Source organism: Desmodus rotundus, chromosome 10 (assembly GCF_022682495.2).
Source record: "Desmodus rotundus isolate HL8 chromosome 10, HLdesRot8A.1, whole genome shotgun sequence".
Classification (NCBI taxonomy): domain Eukaryota; kingdom Metazoa; phylum Chordata; class Mammalia; order Chiroptera; family Phyllostomidae; genus Desmodus; species Desmodus rotundus.
This window is the reverse complement of record NC_071396.1, coordinates 35,327,404-35,346,116: the sequence shown is the minus strand read 5'-3', so window position 1 is coordinate 35,346,116 and position 18,713 is coordinate 35,327,404. Positions and strand designations below refer to the sequence as shown.

The 18,713-nt window shown below is 57.2% G+C and overlaps 2 protein-coding genes across 5 annotated transcripts; one reads left to right on the top strand and one right to left on the bottom strand.

Moving 5' to 3' along the window:
- Nucleotides 1-89: 89 nt before the first annotated feature.
- HDDC3 (HD domain containing 3) lies at nucleotides 90-4,823 on the bottom strand. 2 transcript variants are annotated; one of them, XM_053912399.2, is made up of 4 exons: nucleotides 4,690-4,823; nucleotides 4,359-4,414; nucleotides 4,011-4,251; nucleotides 90-703 (listed from the first exon to the last, which is right to left on the bottom strand). In XM_053912399.2, exons 1-4 carry the CDS (start codon nucleotides 4,799-4,801, stop codon nucleotides 588-590), a joined length of 525 nt encoding a protein of 174 aa, XP_053768374.1. In that variant the 5' UTR covers nucleotides 4,802-4,823; the 3' UTR covers nucleotides 90-587. The 2 variants fall into 2 exon arrangements, with proteins under 2 accessions (XP_053768374.1, XP_024417419.1); XM_024561651.4 differs by lacking the exon at nucleotides 90-703 and adding an exon at nucleotides 3,239-3,711.
- On the top strand, nucleotides 3,677-18,619 carry UNC45A (unc-45 myosin chaperone A). Of its 3 annotated transcripts, XM_024561831.3 has the most exons (22): nucleotides 3,677-3,808; nucleotides 6,418-6,548; nucleotides 7,012-7,374; nucleotides 7,581-7,742; nucleotides 7,962-7,998; nucleotides 8,285-8,460; nucleotides 10,014-10,106; nucleotides 10,579-10,746; nucleotides 11,372-11,540; nucleotides 11,818-11,988; nucleotides 12,640-12,811; nucleotides 13,299-13,599; nucleotides 14,302-14,396; nucleotides 14,636-14,777; nucleotides 15,121-15,261; nucleotides 15,447-15,574; nucleotides 15,730-15,796; nucleotides 16,220-16,333; nucleotides 16,565-16,680; nucleotides 17,467-17,584; nucleotides 17,671-17,826; nucleotides 17,978-18,619. In XM_024561831.3, the coding sequence occupies exons 3-22, from the start codon at nucleotides 7,369-7,371 to the stop codon at nucleotides 18,233-18,235; spliced, it is 2,790 nt and encodes a 929-aa protein (XP_024417599.2). In that variant the 5' UTR covers nucleotides 3,677-3,808; nucleotides 6,418-6,548; nucleotides 7,012-7,368; the 3' UTR covers nucleotides 18,236-18,619. The 3 variants fall into 3 exon arrangements, with proteins under 3 accessions (XP_024417599.2, XP_071075562.1, XP_053768357.1); XM_071219461.1 differs by lacking the exons at nucleotides 3,677-3,808; nucleotides 6,418-6,548; nucleotides 7,012-7,374 and having other exon boundaries at nucleotides 8,142-8,460; XM_053912382.1 differs by lacking the exons at nucleotides 3,677-3,808; nucleotides 6,418-6,548; nucleotides 7,012-7,374 and having other exon boundaries at nucleotides 7,644-7,742; nucleotides 8,214-8,460.
- The last annotated feature ends 94 nt before the right edge of the window (nucleotides 18,620-18,713 follow it).

The following is an 18,713-nucleotide window of genomic DNA, read 5'->3' as shown; positions in this document are numbered from 1 at the left end:
CGTGGGTGGCCGTGCCGCGGTGGGTGGCAGGCACTTGTCCTGCGGGACTTCCCAAAGGATGCTCAAGTGACCGTGACGTGTGTCCTGGAGAGGGAGCAGGCAAAGACTGGAGGGACAAGTGGGACAGGTATTGCACAGACCCAGCTGTTTGGGAATTTAGGATAAAAGGAGCATTTATGGGAAAAAGACCGATTATTTAATAAGCAGCACTTTATCGATAAAAGTTAGATCTCTGCCTAACAGTTACCATAAGAATTAGTTCCCAAGGGAAAAAAATACAAAAAGTTAAACTACAAAATTAAAAAATACAAAAAGTTAAACTACAAAATTACTGCAGAAAGTATAGGGTATTTTTATACCTCTGGTGTGGGAAAGGTCTGTTATAAATGACATGAAACCTAAAAAATTTTATAAGGGGAAAGATAGATTTTTACCACAAACACATTCAAAGTTTCTGTAGGATGGAAAACACCACGATTATAACGCAAGTGATAGACTGCAGAGAAAACACTTGCAGCATTTCAAAAATCGGTGAGTACGATTACCTCTGGAGAAAAGGTTGCGGAGGAGCTACCCAGAGCTGCAAGTCACACAGCAGAGTTCTTCCCGACCGCCCGGGGCACGCAGAATCCCGTCTGTACCGCAGCGCAAGAAATAAGGTTATCAGCATGGAGGACCGTGTGTGGAGCGGAGCCCCAGTGACCTGACACCGATGGGACAAGAACGAGAAATAAAAGCTAGTACGTAGGGGCAAAGGCAGATGCCTGGGCACAGCCTATTGCACTAGTCTCTGAGAGGAGGGGCCAGATAATTTGCATTTTAACAAGCTCCCAGGTGATCCTTTTGCATACCTAACCGGCAAATGAGCCTACAGATTTAAGGCAAGCAGCGACCCTTGACCATGGAGCTCCGGCACTGTGGCCTCACAGTTCTGACAGTTAACAATCAAAACCGGAGCCAGGACTGAACACAGAAAGAAGCAACTTCAGCCACTGGAACCGGATAGAATTCTGTTCCTGTGAGTCTCCATCCAGCTAGAACCATCCCGTTTGCGTGAAGAAGGGAGAGCTGTGTGGCTAGTCAGAACCCAGACAGAGCTCTGATTTCGCTTGTGTAGTGGGTGAGTATAACCTCAAATACCTGTGTAGGGGAAGTGACATCTGTACCCTGAAATTGACCCGCTTACCACAGTCACTGTGGTTAGCAGTGACTCTGGCACTTAGAGGGGGAAATCAGTCTGGGAATGAGGCTGACCATCAAATCAAGATCTCTAAACATCTCTATTTTTCTCTAACAAAAATGTGGACAAAGAACAAACACTTCCAAGCGGCAGTTCTCACAGTTCAACTTGTCTTAATTCTCTTAGGACAAACCAGATCCTTCATAACAAGCCTCAGTTTTACTTAACAGTTAGTGAGAAATCAGCTCAGTTGCCAGGACCAAGTGGGCCTGCAAAGAGCTTCCACCCACTTTGACTCCTGACTTTTTGACCTCCCTAGTTGAGGATAAACCTGAACTGGAAGTGAACTCTACATAATTAGGTAGCGTAGGCACTAGTGGGTTGCGGAGGAGGCCTTCTTGGCATTTGGAATGTGACAGGAATGAAGATTTAAGACACAGTGTTGACTGTAAAAGCCTTGAGAAGTTCTACAAATGGGTGTTTCCTCTTAGAGTGCCTAGGGACTTAACAGTCAAACTGGAGGAGTAAGCACAGCTGTACAATGCCCGAGAATGCTGCGCGAAGTATTTAAAATGTAAAAAAGCATTCTAATTCCAGGCCAGAAGCAAAACTTTGGGTTCCCAGCTCAGCCAAGGTGAGCCTCCGTGTAAATTGTGAGGCGCCCTATTATCTCAGACTTAAGGTAGTAATGTGCTAATGTTAATTTTTTGGTGTTGATGGTTCTAGTTTGGGCATATAGAACTTCTGTGTCTAAATACTAAGGTGTTTAGGAGTGATGGGGCATCCGGTCAGCAAGTTAGTTAATCTCAAGCGTTTCAGGGGGGAAAGTTACGTATCCTCTACTTCCAACTCCTCTGTAAGTTTCTGATGGTTTAAAAACATCGAATTTAAAAAATAAATACCAGATCCAACAGGTCGCCTAAGAAGGCCTTAGACTCCTAGTCCAAATGCACTAGCTGTTTCAGACCTGATCTGCGTGTCCATCCAAGGGTTAGAGTGACATCCGTTGTGGTCACTCTTGTCTGGTTGCAGGGCCCAGCCGCTTGGCAGAACAGGAGAGTGATTCCGGTCCTGACTCCATCGCTATTCGACCCGTTTTATCATGAACGAGTCTTCTCACCTCTCCAAGCTTATTCCCTGAAGAATCGGAGTAAGCCCTGCCCTGCCCATCTGGTTATTACACAGAACACGCATAACGCGAGGTTTGTAATACACCAAGCACCTTGTGACTCCGTTCATTCTGAAGGTACAGAAGGAGTTCATGTTCGTTGAATGTCCCGGAACTTAAATTTTAAATCACTTAAAAACTGCAGACTGACTTTCAGACTTACACAAATATTGTTTTAAAAATCCTGTAATCCCATCTGCCCCCAAATTCAAAAAAAAACAAAAACAAAAGACCCACATGCTCCGAAAAGTACCTGCTCTGAACTTTTGAACTTTATCTGGGACTGTCCCGAAACTCATTTCCTTTTAAAGTCATATTTTTTGTGACCCTTTGCATTTTTTTTTTTTCCTGCAAACTGCACTGGGCCTCCTTTGGGTGAAAAACTATCGTGGTCCGGAACGAAGTGACCTCGACCTAACAATTTACTCATCCCTAAGGGGTACCCTTTTCAAGGGGGCTAATAAACCTAAGCGGTTCAGCAGGAACCAAAACCCCACCTCCCGGTGCATCCCCCAGGCACCGCCTACCGCCGGGCGTCGGGGAAGGGCCACTTCCGGAGCCGCCCGGAAGTGCCTGTGGCTTAGCAACCAAAGAATTCCGTAAAGTGACAAGCCTGCGACTGGGGCTGGGAGGAGCCCGAGGTACGCCATCAGGCCTACCACGCTGCTGCTGGGGTATCTCCCGTGCTCAGCAGGAGCTTCAAGTTAGCCGGTGGCATTCCTTTCCGATTCATCTGCCACCCATTCCAACGAGGACTTAACGAGGCGCGTCACGTAAAGTAACCCTGAGAATTACCCAGCCTAGTCACTGATAAGGAAGCCAGGCTCAGAGTAGGTGTCCCACCTACCGGTTCCCCACTACAGAGGCTGGATGGAGAAGGAGCAGCAACCTAAAGCTTTACGCAAAATGCTTTATTTTCCATAATAACTGAACAAGTGTTTATACAAGCCCAAGTACCCGAGGGACCAGAGACCTCACCTTGCAAAATGGCAAACAGACTCAAGGTCTGAAGGGCAGTGTCGGCATTAGGAGTGGATGGGGGGGATGTCTGACTCCCACAATCCAGGCTCAGTTTAATAGTTGCCAGGAGACTTTCCAAGTTTGAAAAAGCAAATGTTTTTGGCCGCTGGGCTGAGCGAACAGTGCCAGGAGCTCGAGAGGCGCCGAAAGGCTGGCGTATGACTCCACTCTGGCCTGGACAAGGCCGGGGTCTCTGCCACACCAAGCCCTGCTCAGAGTGCCAACCCCCGCTCCTTAAACAGCTGCTTCAGAGCCTCTTCCAGCTGCCGGTTTGTTCCCTGAAGGCCCTTCACCACCTGCGCTGCCCACTCAAAGTATTCCTGGACTCGATGTTCGGACCATCCTGCGTGTGAATGGACAGAAAACTGCTCACACAACGTGCAGGATTCTGCCAACTTCCTGGAGGGCCTGGGGCAGGGCCAGGAGATGACTTCTTGATGGTACGATTTGTCCTGAAAACTTCCCTTTGGCCCCGCTATAGTACTGTGTTTCTGCCCTATGAAAGCAGATCCCAGTGATCTAGTAGAATTAGTCTGGAGAATTAACCAAAACGCCAGGCTTTTTTTTCAGGGGAACTGACCAATCTGGGCCTCCAGAAGGTGGACCCTCCCCTTTCCCTCCGAGCAAGTGGGGGGATCCTACCCTCTGGGGTGCAGCGATTCAGGTCCCTCAGATTGTACAGCTTGTCCGCCAGCTTCACCAGTTTAGCCCCTGGGCTGCTGTGGGGAGCCTGCTCCACTTGCAGCCTCTTTCTCTCCAGCTTGGGCAGAGTCTTGTCATCTGTTACCTCCTCCACCAGACGCCGCACCTGTGCCCCAAAGTGCAGCTCCACCTCATCCAGGGTGGTGTCTGTGTCTTCCACTGTGTCATGGAGCAGGGCGGCCTGGGGACAGGTTTCCACTTAGCCGTGTGACGCCAGGCAAGGGGTGCCCAGAGATGAATGGAGCCCCGGCTCCCTAACCCAGCCTCCTATCAGAGGAGGAAAGTTACCTGTAACACCACAATGTCAGTGATTCCCGCCTCATGGGTCAGGATCCGAGCCACACCTGGCGGGGCAAAGCAGGAAGTCAGACCCGAGGGGTGTCCCAGGCACGCGTGTTGTGGATTTTGCAGAGCCACTAACTGGGTGGCCTTGGGCAAGTTTTTACTTTCTCTGGGTGTCAAGCGTCCACAGGGAACAGCCATGCCCATCGCCCCAGATTGTGTGAGGCTTAAACATCCACAATCACGGGCACAAAGCTGGGCTCAGAGTAGGTGCTCAGTGAGGTGCGCGCCCCCCGCCCCGACACCGCTGCGGTTGCTCCCCGGGCCCGGTGCCGACCGATAGGGTGGTTGATGTATGGGGTCCCTTCGGGGTCCTTTCGCCGCTGCCCACGGTGCTTCCGAGCAGCGAAATCTGCAGCCTCCAGCAACTGCGCCGCCTCGGAACCCATAGCGTTGGGGTGGAACACCGCGCTTCTGAGAGTTCGGGACGCCCGGGCCAAGCATCACAGCGCCCCCTGGCGCCTCGGAGGCTCTTGGGATTGTGGAATGAGGTCCACATGGCAGTTTGAAGAAGGAAGACAGAAGAAATAAAACGGTGGCCTCGCAGTGTGCGGATCCCAGGGCAGGAAAGCACAGGTGACTGCCATCGGGGCAGAAGGGCAATTCAGCTAGCCTCAAGGTCAGAGCCAGCCAGCTTCTCCCAGGAGGGCTTTCTCCCCCCATGAACATCTCCAACCTGTCAATGCTCTGAAAATTCTCAAAGTGCTTGAAAAAATAAATCTCCCTGCAGGGATGGGCCTGATTGCCAAGGGCAGGGGACCCTCACTTGTGGACCCAGACAACCCTTGGGCCTGACCTTCTGGAAACTGGAACCTATGCTGGGAGCTCTGCTGTATTGCTGCGGATTTAGGCTCCCAAGCATCAGCGGTGTTTCTGCAGGAATCCACTTCTTTGCTCTCAGGGGCTGGGGCAAAATTTGTGTTTCTTTCTTGGCAACCCCAGGATGCCATAGGGTTCCTGCTTCAGCCCCCCGGCACCTACTGTGCGCTCTAGGGTGAGGTCTTTCCCTGTGACAAGGGATCAGCTAGTTGCTAAGTAAACCCCAGACAGATAGCTTTTCTGCTTTGGCTGGTATCCCGGGCGGCGGGGGGTGGGGGAGCCGGGCTGGTGAGGGCTCACGCAGAAAGTCAATGAGAGGACTTACCCTTGGTTTTCAGCTAGCCCTGCTGGTTGCCCCGACGCAGAGGTTAGGGAGGGAAGTTCCCAATGCTTGGACTGAGGCCTCTGGGGCTTGAAATGGAACAATCAGAATTCTCAGGGTTTCCATGGAAGCCCGAAAGTTGAGAGTGGGTGGAGAGAAACCTTTCTGATTCTACATGCCTGTCTGTTCTGCAGGTTAATGGCTCAACTTCCTTCTCATCCCTCATGCTGTCCTCTAGTCTCAGCCTTTCCACTACAGCTCAGAAAACCTTAGGCAGCTTGGAGCCACAGTCCCCACATTTTCCAACACAAGGTAGAAACTCAGTCACTTTCAGCTCTTTATAGGGATCTGTGACAGAGAAGCTTCAGGTCTGTGTTCACAGTGTGCAGGGGCCTTAGGGCTTTGATTGTTACTTATTGTCTGCAGCCTTGGCTCAGTGAGGGGTCCTGGGGTACCTAGGACCAGGGCAGAGGTGGCCGTAACCTCTTGTGGGCTTCCAGAGGAGGCTCCTCATGGGGCTGCTGCTGCTGTTTAGCTGGATGACCCTTGCCCACCTACCTCTCTCCCAGGTACAGCAGTCTCCTCCTTACCCCCCTTCTCCTTTCAGGTCCCCTACTCTCTCAGCAAAACCTGGGCTCTTCTAGGAAGCTGGTTGGGAGGAAGGGAGCCTGCCCTTCTGATAACAGCTGATCCCTTTCACTCTCCCAAAGGTGCGGAGTAGGGTGTGGGCAGTCCATTCCTGCCTGCCTCCAGCCCTCTTGCCTCTCCTTTCAGTAATGGCTCAGCACCCTCAGTTGTGCCAAACCTCTCAGGATGCCATTCGGATGGCCAGCACTACCCTGCCCTGGTTTCTTCTGCCCTCAGCTCTCTGACCCTCCGGAGGCAGCCTCCTACTGCCACCTGCAGGCTGCAGCGGGCTCCTGATGCGCCCGGGCTAAATTTGAGGCCCTACACCAGCTCAACCTGTCTGCTCTTCAGCCTCAGCCCATTCTCAGGTGAGAACTCCAGCCCCGAAGCCATGGGAACACTGCCAGGGAGTTCCAGGATCTGGAACTCTGTTCCTAAATTCCGGGGTGGGAGGCTTGTATCTTACAGACCAGTGGAGAGACAGACCTCAAACAGAAAATCAAGTCAATACAGGATTACAGTTCGGTGAAGGAAAAGTTCAGGGGTCTCTGAAAGCGGGTAACAGGGAGGCATGCTTGTGTTGTTGGGGCAACGGTCAGGACTGACAGGATTTGGTACTTAGTAGATTACACACATTATAATCAGGGTTTGCAATCCTGAATCTTTCCATGGATGGTTTAAGGCTATCTGTGAGCCCCCTGAATTTGTGTTTATAGATTCTGCATTTATGCGGGGAGGGGGCATGAGGTTTCTCTAGACTCTCTCGGGCTCTGTTACCCACAGACTGCACTAGCGGGGGCCAGCATCCTGATACTGGCCCCTCTCTCATAGAGACCCGGCCCGCTCCCAGCCTTGGGCTTCTTGCAGGATGCTGTTCACAGCCCTGGTGATGGCAGACCTCCTGCACTTCCGCCAAGGGCGGGGCCTGGGCCGCTGCGGGTCTTCGGCCACGCGCCCCCTGCAGGTCTGGTTGGGAACAGACGAGGCGTTCCCGGGGCCTCTCTGCGCCTGCGGCCCGGCTGAGCGCCCCGCCCCTCACCCTGACGCACGCACGCTTTGGCCTCGCCCCTGCTCGACCGCCGCCTCTGACGCAGGCCTGGGGCTGGGTGGCGGACGGCAGATTTCCGAGCTTGGACTCAGCTTGTTTCGGAGATTTCGTCTGCGCGCGCCCCGGACGTCCCCTCCGCGATGACTGTGAGTGGTCCAGGGACCGCCCCCCAACCCCAGCCCACCATCCCCGGGGTGCGTACCTACCTCCCCACCCCCGGCAGCGTCACCACTTCACACCACACCTGCTCTGACCATCTCCAGCCTCCTCCCAACTTGAGGCTCATCCCGAACCCGCAGCTCCCGGCTCTGCCCTGAGCCCATCCCCGCGTTTCCACCGCTTCCCTCCACAGGCCAGCTCAGTGGAGCAGCTGCGGAAGGATGGCAACGAGCTGTTCAAATGCGGGGACTACGAGGGCGCCCTGACGGCCTACACCCAGGCCCTGGGGCTGGGCGCCACGGCCGAGGACCAGGCAGTCCTGCACCGGAACCTGGCCGCCTGTCACCTCAAGCTGGTGAGGGAGCCCCTGCCCCTGCCGGCTGTGGTTTGCCCGCCTCGCCACCGTGGGGCCCCTGGAAGGACCTTCACCTTCTCAGGCCACACACACCTGTGGGATGTCTTGGGCCTCCAGGTGGTAGGGGACCAGGTGATTCTGGAGACCAATTCTGCTGCTCAGTTAGTGCCCCGAAAAGAAGATGAACAGGCAGCCAGGCTTCTGTTTTTCCTTTTACAGGAAGATTACAACAAAGCAGAAGCTGAAGCGTCCAAAGGTAGGGAATGTGCCCAGTGTGGAGCTGTGGGGCTTCTGTGGTGGGCAAGGATTCTGGGACCACTGCACCATCACGTTCTTCTCCTTCCCCCCGAAACACGCCTGCCTTCTTTCCCACTTCCTCGGGCATTTCCTTTTCTGCAGCTGCCCTCACCTTTTCCGAGGCTGAAGTGCTGAGCCCCACCTCCGTCCCCCTATCTTCCTCTGGCCCTCAAGATCTTTCCCTACTGCTCTTGCCTGGAGACGGTGGCCGCATGGGTGCTGACAGAGCTCCCGTTTGTGCTCAGCCATTGAAAAGGACGGTGGGGATGTCAAAGCACTTTACCGACGGAGCCAAGCCCTGGAGAAGCTGGGCCGCCTTGACCAGGCTGTCCTTGACCTGCAGAGATGTGTGAGCCTGGAGCCCAAGAACAAAGTTTTCCAGGAGGCCCTGCGCAGCATCGGTGGCCAGATTCAGGAGAAGGTATGTGTGTGGCTGAGAGAGAGTGTGGCATTCACTGGTGGCAGAAGGACACCAATAAATGGATCTGGGTCAAAGATGTAAACACAGGTCTGCAGAGAGGAGGTACCGATGGCACACGAGATTATGGAACGATGTTCCCTCTTGCCAGTGGGTAGGGAAAAGCAAGCTGAAATAGCAGCAAGGTGCTGTCTTCGGTGGTGGTCTGTTTGGCAAACATCGAAAGTGTGTCCAGTTTGCTGGAAGGAGGGAGGCAGACACTTGAGTGTGAGGCTGGGGGTGCCTACTCCTGGCTGCGGGAGAGGTCTGAGTCGGTATAGCTAATTGGGAGAGCGTTTAGCATAGCTCTGAAAGTTGGAAGGAGCGTGCCCTGTGGTCGGGTATGTCTGCATGTCTCCCCTAGAGAAGTCCTGCCCGTGTACACGAGCAGGTGTTGTGTGTTTATCTTAATGAAGACCTGGAGCCTAAATGCCCCCACTGGGAGAGTGGCTGAGGAACCGGGTGCTGTCCTCACTACAGGCTCCCACATTGTTACGGGGTAGGTAGATCCACCCACATGGACGTGGGAAGCTGATGCTTGTTAAGTGAAAAAAAGCAAAATATATGATAACATATTTAGTATGATGTCACTTACATGAAATTATGGCCACACATACACACCCCAGACCATACCGTGTTTTTCCTTTGCATACACTTGGGTGTGTAAATGTGAAGAGATATAATTTAAAGGATACGTGTCAAAACGATAACAGGGTGACCCCTGGGGAAAGGAATTAATTTAATTTCACCATCATGAACTGTAACCAAAGTTGAATTAACCGGATAACTTGGTGTTAAAATGCTGACACAGTGGAAGCAAGTACTGTGATGGCAAACGCCTTACCACGAGTTTGAGACCTGGGAGAGCAAACTGTGTTCTGCTCAGTGCCAGCGCTGTTCAACTCACAGGGTCTGCCTAGGGCCCTGTGTTGGAAGGATGAGGGAGCTGGTTGCAGGGCCTGGCAGCAGAATGTGCTGAGACTTGATTAGTCATGTCTGCCATGGGTGTAGAGGGGAGAGGGTGCAGCATCGTGAGGCCTGTGCCAGCATCCTCACCCTTGACCATGGTGAGGGGGAAGGCCTGGGATGACCCTGATCATTCAGATTATTTTTGAATACATGACCTGAGGGGAGTGTTGGCAGCTACCTCGTGACCTGCTAGCCCCCTTGCAGGAAATATAAGTGCTGCCACAACACAGGCACCAGTGGGAGTGGGTAGCCCTCGGCTAACAGGATGCCTCCCCTTCTGAATGGCATTGCCTTCAGCAGGGTGCCACCCCTGCTGCCCAAGCAGGAAGTCTCTCAGAGAGGAAAGTAGCCACAGGGAGTTTGGGAGAAGCTGCCAAGCAAGTCTCTTCCTGCCCACGGTAGCTTGGTGTAGGCCCTGAACCCAGACACACTTGCCGTGCCTCCCCAAGGAAGCAGCCAGGCCTTGGGAGGAGCTGGAGAGAAAAGAGGGGGTGTGTTGTCTCTGGCCGAAGCGGGGATTTGTTCCAGGCTTCGCTGGGTTGTCACAGGTACGATACATGTCTTCGACGGACGCCAAGGTGGAACAGATGTTCCAGATCCTGTTGGACCCCCAGGAGAAAGGCACTGAGAAGAAGCAGAAGGTGAGGGGCCTGGGCGGAGTGAGAGTTGAGCTTTGGTAGAGCTGCCCAGCCGTGGTGCTCGGCCTGTGTGCTGGCGTTGTCCCCAGAAGCTCCTGTGGGCCTGGTCTGCTGCGTGTCGCTGCTCAGGCCATGCACCTGAGGTCACAGAGCCTGGACACGACCTCGGGGCCAGGGGCCCGAGTGTGAGCCAAGCAGAGGGAACCAGTGTTCATGGACACCTGCTGGCCAGGCCACCTGCCAGGCACTGGGTACACAAAGGTGACAGACACTGACCTTGTCCCTCAGGCTGCCAGGGACTCGGGACCCCATGTGCTCTAACCATCAGCCCTGAGAGCAGGCTGTTTCCTCTGCTTACAAGGAAGGGCACTGACGTTCAGCGAGGTCGCTCAGCTGGGCCAGAGCTCAGGGCCTCTGCCTGCCCCGCCCTGTGGGGGTGTGGTGCCCACGTTATCCTGCGCTTCCTTTGATGCAGGCTTCTCAGAACCTGGTGGTGCTGGCCCGGGAGGAGGCTGGAGCCGAGAAGATCTTCCGGAACAATGGGGTCCAGCTCTTGCAGTGCCTGCTGGACACGGGCGAGACCGACCTGATGCTGGCCGCGCTGCGCACGCTGGTCGGCATCTGCTCGGAGCACCAGTCCCGGGTGGGTGCGCTGGAGGGTCTGCCTAGGTACTGCCATAGTCCGTCCATCCGTCCTCCATCCACACATTCACGCTTTGACTTATTACAAAAACCTGAGGCAGAGTACAAGGAGACATGTAATGGGAGGAAAAGTTAAAGTGGCTTGAAAAAGGCTCAAGTGATTTGGGGTGAACTGGGGCCAGGAAGTGGCAAAGCCACCCACTGCCAGCGCAGCACTTGCTTCGGGGGGTGGCTTCCGAGCATGACCCCCCGCAGCTGCTCACGGAGAGGCCAGGTCACTGACTCCCTGTCCAAGCACTCATGGCCAGCTTGCTGTGGAGAGCAGGGCACCCGTTCTTCCCTGAGAGTCCCACTGGCATCTTGATGTGGACCGTGGTGGCACCCACAGCATCTGTGCCATCGGGATGGCTATGTGACCCGATGTGAAGGGTTCAGTGCTGCGATGGACCTCAGCACGGATGGTGGAGTCCAGGCGCGTTAGCAGGAGCAGCCCTGCCTGGCCGCTGTGGGGAAATCCGTGCCCAGCGCTTACCTGAGCTGGCTGGAACCCAGGGGACAGGCACTTGACCCGTGGCCACTTTCAGAGGAGCCCACCCAGAATCTCAGTCCTCCTGTCTCCTTCCCAGACAGTGGCGACCCTGAGCGTGCTGGGAACTCGGCAGCTGGTCTCCGTCCTGGGTGTGGAAAACCAGGCTGTGTCGCTGGCTGCCTGTCACCTGCTGCAGGTGATGTTTGATGCCCTCAAGGAAGGTGTCAAGAAAGGCTTCCGAGGCAAAGAAGGCGCCCTCATCGTGGGTGAGTGGAGCGGGCCTGGGGGCGCTGGGTGGTGACGTCAGGGATGGGAGGGGACGGAGCCAGCCAGGCCTTCCGGGCCAGACTTACAGGTTCAGGTTTTTCAGAAGTACAGTTTGGTGACCGGATTTTACTCCAGATTCTAAGCTGTGGGGAAGCTGGAGCCCAGCCCAGAGCTCAGGGTGCAGGTGCCCCTCCCTGTGTTTCTCCGGCTTCTTGGGGAAGTTCAAAGGTAAGGGCTGGGTCACTGTGGAACCTACTGATGTCTTTTTGTTGCCAGATCCCGCCCGGGAGCTGAAGGTCCTCATCGGTAACCTCTTGGAGCTGCTGACGGAGGTGGGGGTCTCAGGCGAAGGTCGAGACAACGCCCTGACCCTCCTGATTAAAGTGGTGCCCCGGAAGTCTTTCAAGGACCCCAACAACAGCCTCACTCTCTGGGTCATTGACCAAGGTAGGGGACAGTGTGTTAGAAAGAGGAGACTGAGCAGATGTGCTGTGTCTTGCGTGGGTGGCTGGGCCTGCCCGTCCCCATGTACCAGCTGTGTGTCTGCACTGAGGTGCACCCCGTGGCCCTGCTGGCCCTTGGAGTCACTCAGACTCAGCCCCGCCATGGGGCCGTGTGCACGTGTTCACGTGGAGCGGCCGCGAGCCGGTTACTGGGAGGCTGGGTCTGCTCTCTGTACCTGAAGGTGTTCAGTGAGCCAGTAGCGCTTCTGTCCTCGGGGAGAAATAGTGATATGTAATGTCGGAATTCGCACTGCTCTTTCCCCCTAAAGGGTAAATGAGGAAAGCCTGGCAAAAGTGCCTGTGAGTGTGCCTACTGGGTGCTCACCTTCCTGTGTCGCCTCACTAATCCTGTGAGGTGTGGGTGTTATTTTCCCCTCAGTTTTACACACCCCAGGAACCTCAAAGCCCCAGAGCATTCGGCCTCTGTCGGCCGCAGGTCCGCTGCCCACACTCTAAGCCGGCCCTGCCCACTGCTGTCCGCACCCTGCTGCCTGCCCGGCATGGGCCTGCTTTCCTGCAGGTGCCCAGAAACCTCTGCGCTCGGCTTGTTGGGGCTGGGCTTCATGTTCTGCTTCTAAACAGGCTGCGTTTGCAGGTTTGAAGAAGATCCTAGAGGTGGGGGGCTCTCTGCAGGAGCCTCCCGGGGAGCTCACGGTGACAGCGAACAGCCGCATGAGCGCCTCCACCCTCCTCAGCAAGCTCTTTGATGACCTCAAGTGTGACGCCGAGCGGGAGAACTTCCACCGGCTCTGCGAAAACTACATCAGGCAAGCGGGTCGGCCCGTCCTTGCTGCCAGCTCCTTGGGGAGGGGCAGCAGCCTTGGGGAGGATTCCTCATCCCCAGCTACCCCCCAGCGGCCCTCTTTCTGCATTCATTGTGATGCCGTGTGCCCTCCAGGCTCTGTACTGGGCACGTGCCGTGCCCCCTCGCTCACAGCAGCGCTGTGTGACGGCCTGCTCTTGAAGAGTTCGTAGCCGGGAGGAGGCCATGGCAGATTATGAAACGAGCAGGGTGGTTTCAGATCTCACTGAGTGCAGAAAGGAGAACACGGGGTGGGAAGTCATCAGGGGAGGCTGGAAAGGAAGCCTAGAGAAGGGGCATTGGCGCTGCCATCTGGGGAAAGGGCCTCATCTTCCCCTCAGCTGCTTTTCCTGCCGTCCCTGCCTGGGGAGTGCAGATGCCTGGCCATGGGAGGGACAGAGGGTCCCTTTATGCTGGCTTCGCTCTGACAGCTGCCACCCTGTGCCCCTCAGGAGTTGGTTTGAGGGCCACGGGCTGGCCGGGAAGCTGCGTGCCATCCAGACAGTGTCCTGCCTCCTGCAGGGCCCGTGTGACGCCGGCAACCGGGCCCTGGAGCTGAGTGGCGTCATGGAGAGTGTGATCGCCCTGTGTGCCTCAGAGCGGGAGGAGGAGCAGCTGGTGGCCGTGGAGGCGCTGATCCATGCGGCTGGCAAGGCCAAGCGGGCCTCCTTCATCACAGCCAACGGTGTCTCACTGCTGAAAGACCTGTACAAGCGCAGTGAGGAGGACAGTATCCGGATCCGAGCGCTGGTGGTGAGTTGGACGTGCGGGCCGGCTGGTGTCTGCCCCGCACAGGCTAGGAGAGAACATGGGTACCAGGCCAGAGGCCCAGGCCGGTCAGGGCCAAGTCAGAGAGAGGGGCCCCATGCAGAGCGCACAGCTAGTCATGCAGTCCATACACGCTGCCCCCTGGAGGCGCTGGGAGAAGCTCCAGGAGGAATCGATGAGTTTGGAGGACATGTGGGGCCAGGCCGGTCGGAAGGGCCGTGTGGATAGGCAGGGCCTGTGGGCGGCCCCAGGAGCTGGGATTTGGGCCCCGTCTGGCCTGCCTGAGCCTACTGCCACCATCTACCTTGGGGAGACTGGTCCCCCACCCCCCACACTCAGTCCTGGGCTTCTTCACCCCATATGGATCTTGACCTTGGCTGAGGCACCTGCCTTGTCCCCGTACATGTCCTAGCTCTGCCTGTAAAGAGTGGGGTTTTTCCGACATGGAAAGGAACAGCAAATCCCAGGACAGATCGGGAGGGGTTGGGGCCCAGGATGGCACAGTGGCCTGTATGTCCATCTCTAACTAGATCCTGTGTCATGCAGCCACCCCAATATTGCATTTTGCTATCAAATGCTCCAGAGAGTGGCCTGGAAGAGTGCCAGGGAGGGGCCCACACCAGGTGTGTGGGGCCCAGCTCTGCCTCATTCCCAGTGGCCTTAGCTGGTCGTCACTGCTTCTTCCAGGGACTCTGTAAACTCGGCTCAGCTGGCGGGACCGACTTCAGCATGAAGCAGTTTGCCGAGGGCTCCACTCTCAAGCTGGCTAAGCAGTGTCGCAAGTGAGTCATTGGTGCTACTCTGGCTCCCTGCCTCTTGGCTTGGCCTCAGGAGAGTAGGGTCCACAGGAGGGAGGGGCCTCCTCACTGCCCTGCCCACCCCCCGCCCCCCCACCCCCGGCAGACCCTGTGAACAGCTTCCCTGTTTGGAGTGAGTCGAGTCCCTGGCATTCCCCCCTCGGCCCTGGCCTGCCCTTTCTCGCTCCCATCTGAGGGTTGCCTGTTACCCCACTTGCCCCCAGGTGGCTGTGCAATGACCGGATCGATGCGGGCACTCGGCGCTGGGCAGTGGAGGGCCTGGCCTACCTCACCTTTGATGCTGACGTGAAGGAGGAGTTTGTGGAGGATGAGGCCGCTCTGAAGGCTCTGTTCCAGCTCAGCCAGGTACCTCCATGGGTCGTGCAGTCGATTAGAGCCCGCCAGGCTTTCCTGGAAGGCTTTGGCCGATGGCTCTCGGGCCCCAGGGAGGGAGGGCTGGTAGCCTGAGTGGTCACACCGTGTGGCATGGGCATGCTGGCCCACAGCAGCAGTGTCGGAAAGGATGACCTCTCTGGAGGAGTTGGGGGGTCAGACGTGTGAGCTCCTAAAGTCTGGGGCCAGCCTGGGGGCTGGGAGTGTTCCCAGACTCATCCAGTGCTCAAGTGGTCCAGCCAAGGGCAGAATTGGGGGTCTGGGCCCAGGTCGCAGCGATTTCAGCACCGCTCTGCCTGCCCTCTGCTCCCGGCAGTCGGAGGAGAGGGCGGTGCTCTTTGCGGTGGCCTCGGCGCTGGTGAACTGCACCAACAGCTACGACTACGAGGAGCCCGACCCCAAGATGGTGGAGCTGGCCAAGTACGCCAAGCAGCATGTGCCCGAGCAGCACCCCAAGGTGAGGCAGCTGTGTAAGGGGCTCAGGGGTTCCCTCGTCATTGGGACCCGTTGATCTGGGGCGTCCACAGCAGGCAGGTCTTTCATTTAAGTGGGTTTCCCTCCCTTTGTTTTCATGTGCCCCAATTCATGCTTTGTGAGGGTCCCCTTTCCTTGTGTAGTGAGCTGAGCTGCCTCCTTCCCCAGGACAAGCCGAGTTTCGTGCGGGCGCGGGTCAGGAAGCTGCTGGCCGCGGGCGTGGTGTCGGCCGTGACGTGCATGGTGAAGACCGAGACCCCCGTGCTGACAAACTCCTGCAGAGAGCTGCTGGCCAGGTGGGCCTGCGTCGCACCGAGGGAGCAGGTCCTGGGGCCGTGGGCCTCTCGGGGCAGGGGACATGGCTTGGCTGCCTGCCTTTCCTGAGCGCAGGAGGGGACTGGCTGCCAGCCGGAGCCCCGGGCCTGCCCACCGCCACCGCTTCTCCCCATAGGGTCTTCCTGGCTTTGGTGGAAGAGGCGGAAGACCGAGGCACTGTGGTGGCTCAGGGAGGGGGCAAGGTGAGCTGGTTTGCAGACTCCTTCCTGGGCTCTGAAGCAGCCTCAGTGGCTGCCGTGCCAGCGATCGGCGTTAGGTGTGGAACAGAAAAGCATCATTCGCGTTGAGGAAGGCTGTCGTCCGGTGGCCTGCATGATGCTGACCGGGGCAGGCTCCTTTCGGGTCCTGCGCTTTCCTCCTTCCTGTGTCTCTGCCCTCCAAGGCCCAGAGTCCTGCACAGCCGGTGTCTAGCCCTTAAATGGTGTTTCAGGAAGTGTTTGGGTAGCTTAGTGGGAGACCTCGGAGAGGGGAGCAGGGTCTGAGCCCCCGATCTGCAAGCTGGGGAGAGAGGAGGGGGACGATGAGGCTGGCACAGTCAGGGCCTGACAGCATGGGCCTGACGCTCCTGGGCACACCTCTATCGCCTCTATCACCTGTCCCTGTAGGCCCTCCTCCCGCTGGCCCTGGAAGGCACTGACGTGGGGCAGACAAAGGCAGCTCAGGCTCTCGCCAAGCTCACCATCACCTCCAACCCAGAGATGACGTTTCCTGGTGAACGGGTGCGTGTCATGTCTCCCTGCCCCAGCCCTGGCCTCTTCTCCACCCCCTTACTGGGCCCTGAGGGCATCTAACTGGGGCTCTGGGTCCTTCTTGGCACACACAGGAAGTGGCAGCTTTGCTGAGCCCCTGGAGGGGGAGGGCAGCCTCTTGCAAGGGGATGGGGAGGGCCAGTGGGTGGGGTTGGTGGGGGCTGGGGTATGGAGCCCTGACGGATGGGGTGCGTGTCACAGATCTATGAGGTGGTCCGGCCCCTGGTCTCCCTGTTGCACCTCAACTGCTCAGGCCTGCAAAACTTCGAGGCGCTCATGGCTCTGACGAACCTGGCGGGGATCAGTGAGAGGCTCCGGTAAGGTGCCTTGGGGTGCGAGCCCAGGCGCAGCATCAAGAGTTAGATTCTCCCCAGTGAACTACTTTACAGTCTGGATAGCGCCTTTTGGTCGTTGCCCTGTCTGCGATCCCTGTGGATCACACATCTGAGGGGACAGTCCCATGAGGAGAAGGCCCTTGGCCACAGCAGCGCAGGCTAGGAGCCAGACTGCCGGGGTTCGTATTCTGGCCTCTCTGGTTACCAGTGTGTGACCTCAAGCAAGTTACTTAATCACACCATGCCTCAGTTTTCCCCTTGGTGGAGTGGATTTGTGGCAAGGAAAATTAAATGAGAAAATACATGTAAAAGCACTTAATATGAAGGTGCCTGGCTCCCAGCAATGTGGCCAATCAATATATATTAGTGGCTGTGACTAACCGTGACTGTGGCAGCGTGATGCACTCGCAGCCTTGGCCGCCTCTTCTGCAGAACAGTCACGATAATCACACCTGCACCTTCAGCTGGGCTGAGGGAGGGGGGGGGGGGAGGCGGGGGGGGGGACATGAAGGCAGACGGTGTGCGGGCTGGGTCATGTAAGAGCTCAGATGGTAGGGTTAGCATCGCCATCACACCACCCTCACCTCCTAACCCCTAGCTCAGAGCATTTCCCCACGTCGCACGTCACCTCCTGGGCCCGGCTGGAAGACCAGCAAACAGTGCTGTTCACCCCTGGTGCAGGCGGGTCTGTGGACATTGCCCAGGGCTGGACTGTATGGGGACCGGTGGTGGAGGCTCTGATGGTGCTCCCCCCCACTGCCCCCGCAGGCAGAAGATCCTGAAGGAGAAGGCCGTGCCCATGATTGAGGGCTACATGTTTGAGGACCATGAGATGATCCGCCGGGCAGCCACAGAGTGCATGTGTAACTTGGCCATGAGCAAGGAGGTGAGGGCTGGTCCGGGCAGTCTTGTGGGCCAGCATGCTGGGCGGGCCTCACCCCAGCTGACTCAGGCTCCCGCGTCTGGCCGCAGGTGCAGGACCTGTTCGAAGCCGAGGGCAATGACCGGCTGAAGCTGCTGGTGCTGTACAGCGGGGAGGACGATGAGCTGCTGCGGCGGGCGGCCGCCGGGGGCCTGGCCATGCTCACCTCCATGCGGCCCTCTCTGTGTAGCCGCATCCCCCAAGTGGTCAGTGCCTGTTGTCTGCGGGGACGGGGCAGTGGGCCGGGACCCCCAGCTGGGTAGCCATTGGTGGGTCATTTCCAGGGCAGGTCGGTGTGGCTGGCCCTGCCAGGGTTCAGCCCGTGGCTGTGTGTTCACACCGCCCCATGTTCTGCAGACCACACACTGGCTAGAGATCCTGCAAGCTCTGCTTCTCAGCCCCAACCAGGAGCTACAGCACCGGGGCGCCGTGGTGGTGCTGAACATGGTGGAGGCCTCGAGAGAGACCGCCAGCACCCTGATGGAGACCGAGGTGCTGGAGATCCTGTCGGTGCTGGCCAAGGGCAAGGAGGGCCCTGTCACGAGGGTGGCTGTGGCCTGCCTGGGGAAAGCGGTGGAATATGGGCTCATCAAGCCCAACCAGGATGGAGAGTGAGGGGCTCTCTCACGCACACCGCACATCACAGGATGGGAGGAGGACATGGGGCTTTGGGCGGGGGTAGGGCTGGGCTGCCGGGCACTCTGGCCTCGCCTCCCCAGCTGCCCTTTGATGTTGTATGTCCCGAGTCAGGGCCACGCTCACCACAGCCCTACACTGCTAGCGCTGCCTGCAGCCTCACGCGGCGGGGCTTTTCCTGGACTACTGTATGGAGGGCTGTAAAGGGTGAGGCCCTCCTCACTCAGCCCCAGGCAGAGGAGGGGTGGCTGGAGCAGCCTCACCAGCAGGGGAAGGGCACATCCAGCAGCGTCACCAGCAGTGAGCGTCACCAAAACCTGTTAGGACCGCCCCTGACCCTCTAATAAAAGTGTGTGGAACCCAGATGTGTGCCCTGTCCGTAGCCTGGAGGAAGTCTGGCCATGGGTCAGCTCCTGGAGCAGGAGCTGGGCTCGTGCGCATTGGTGCCACCTTTACT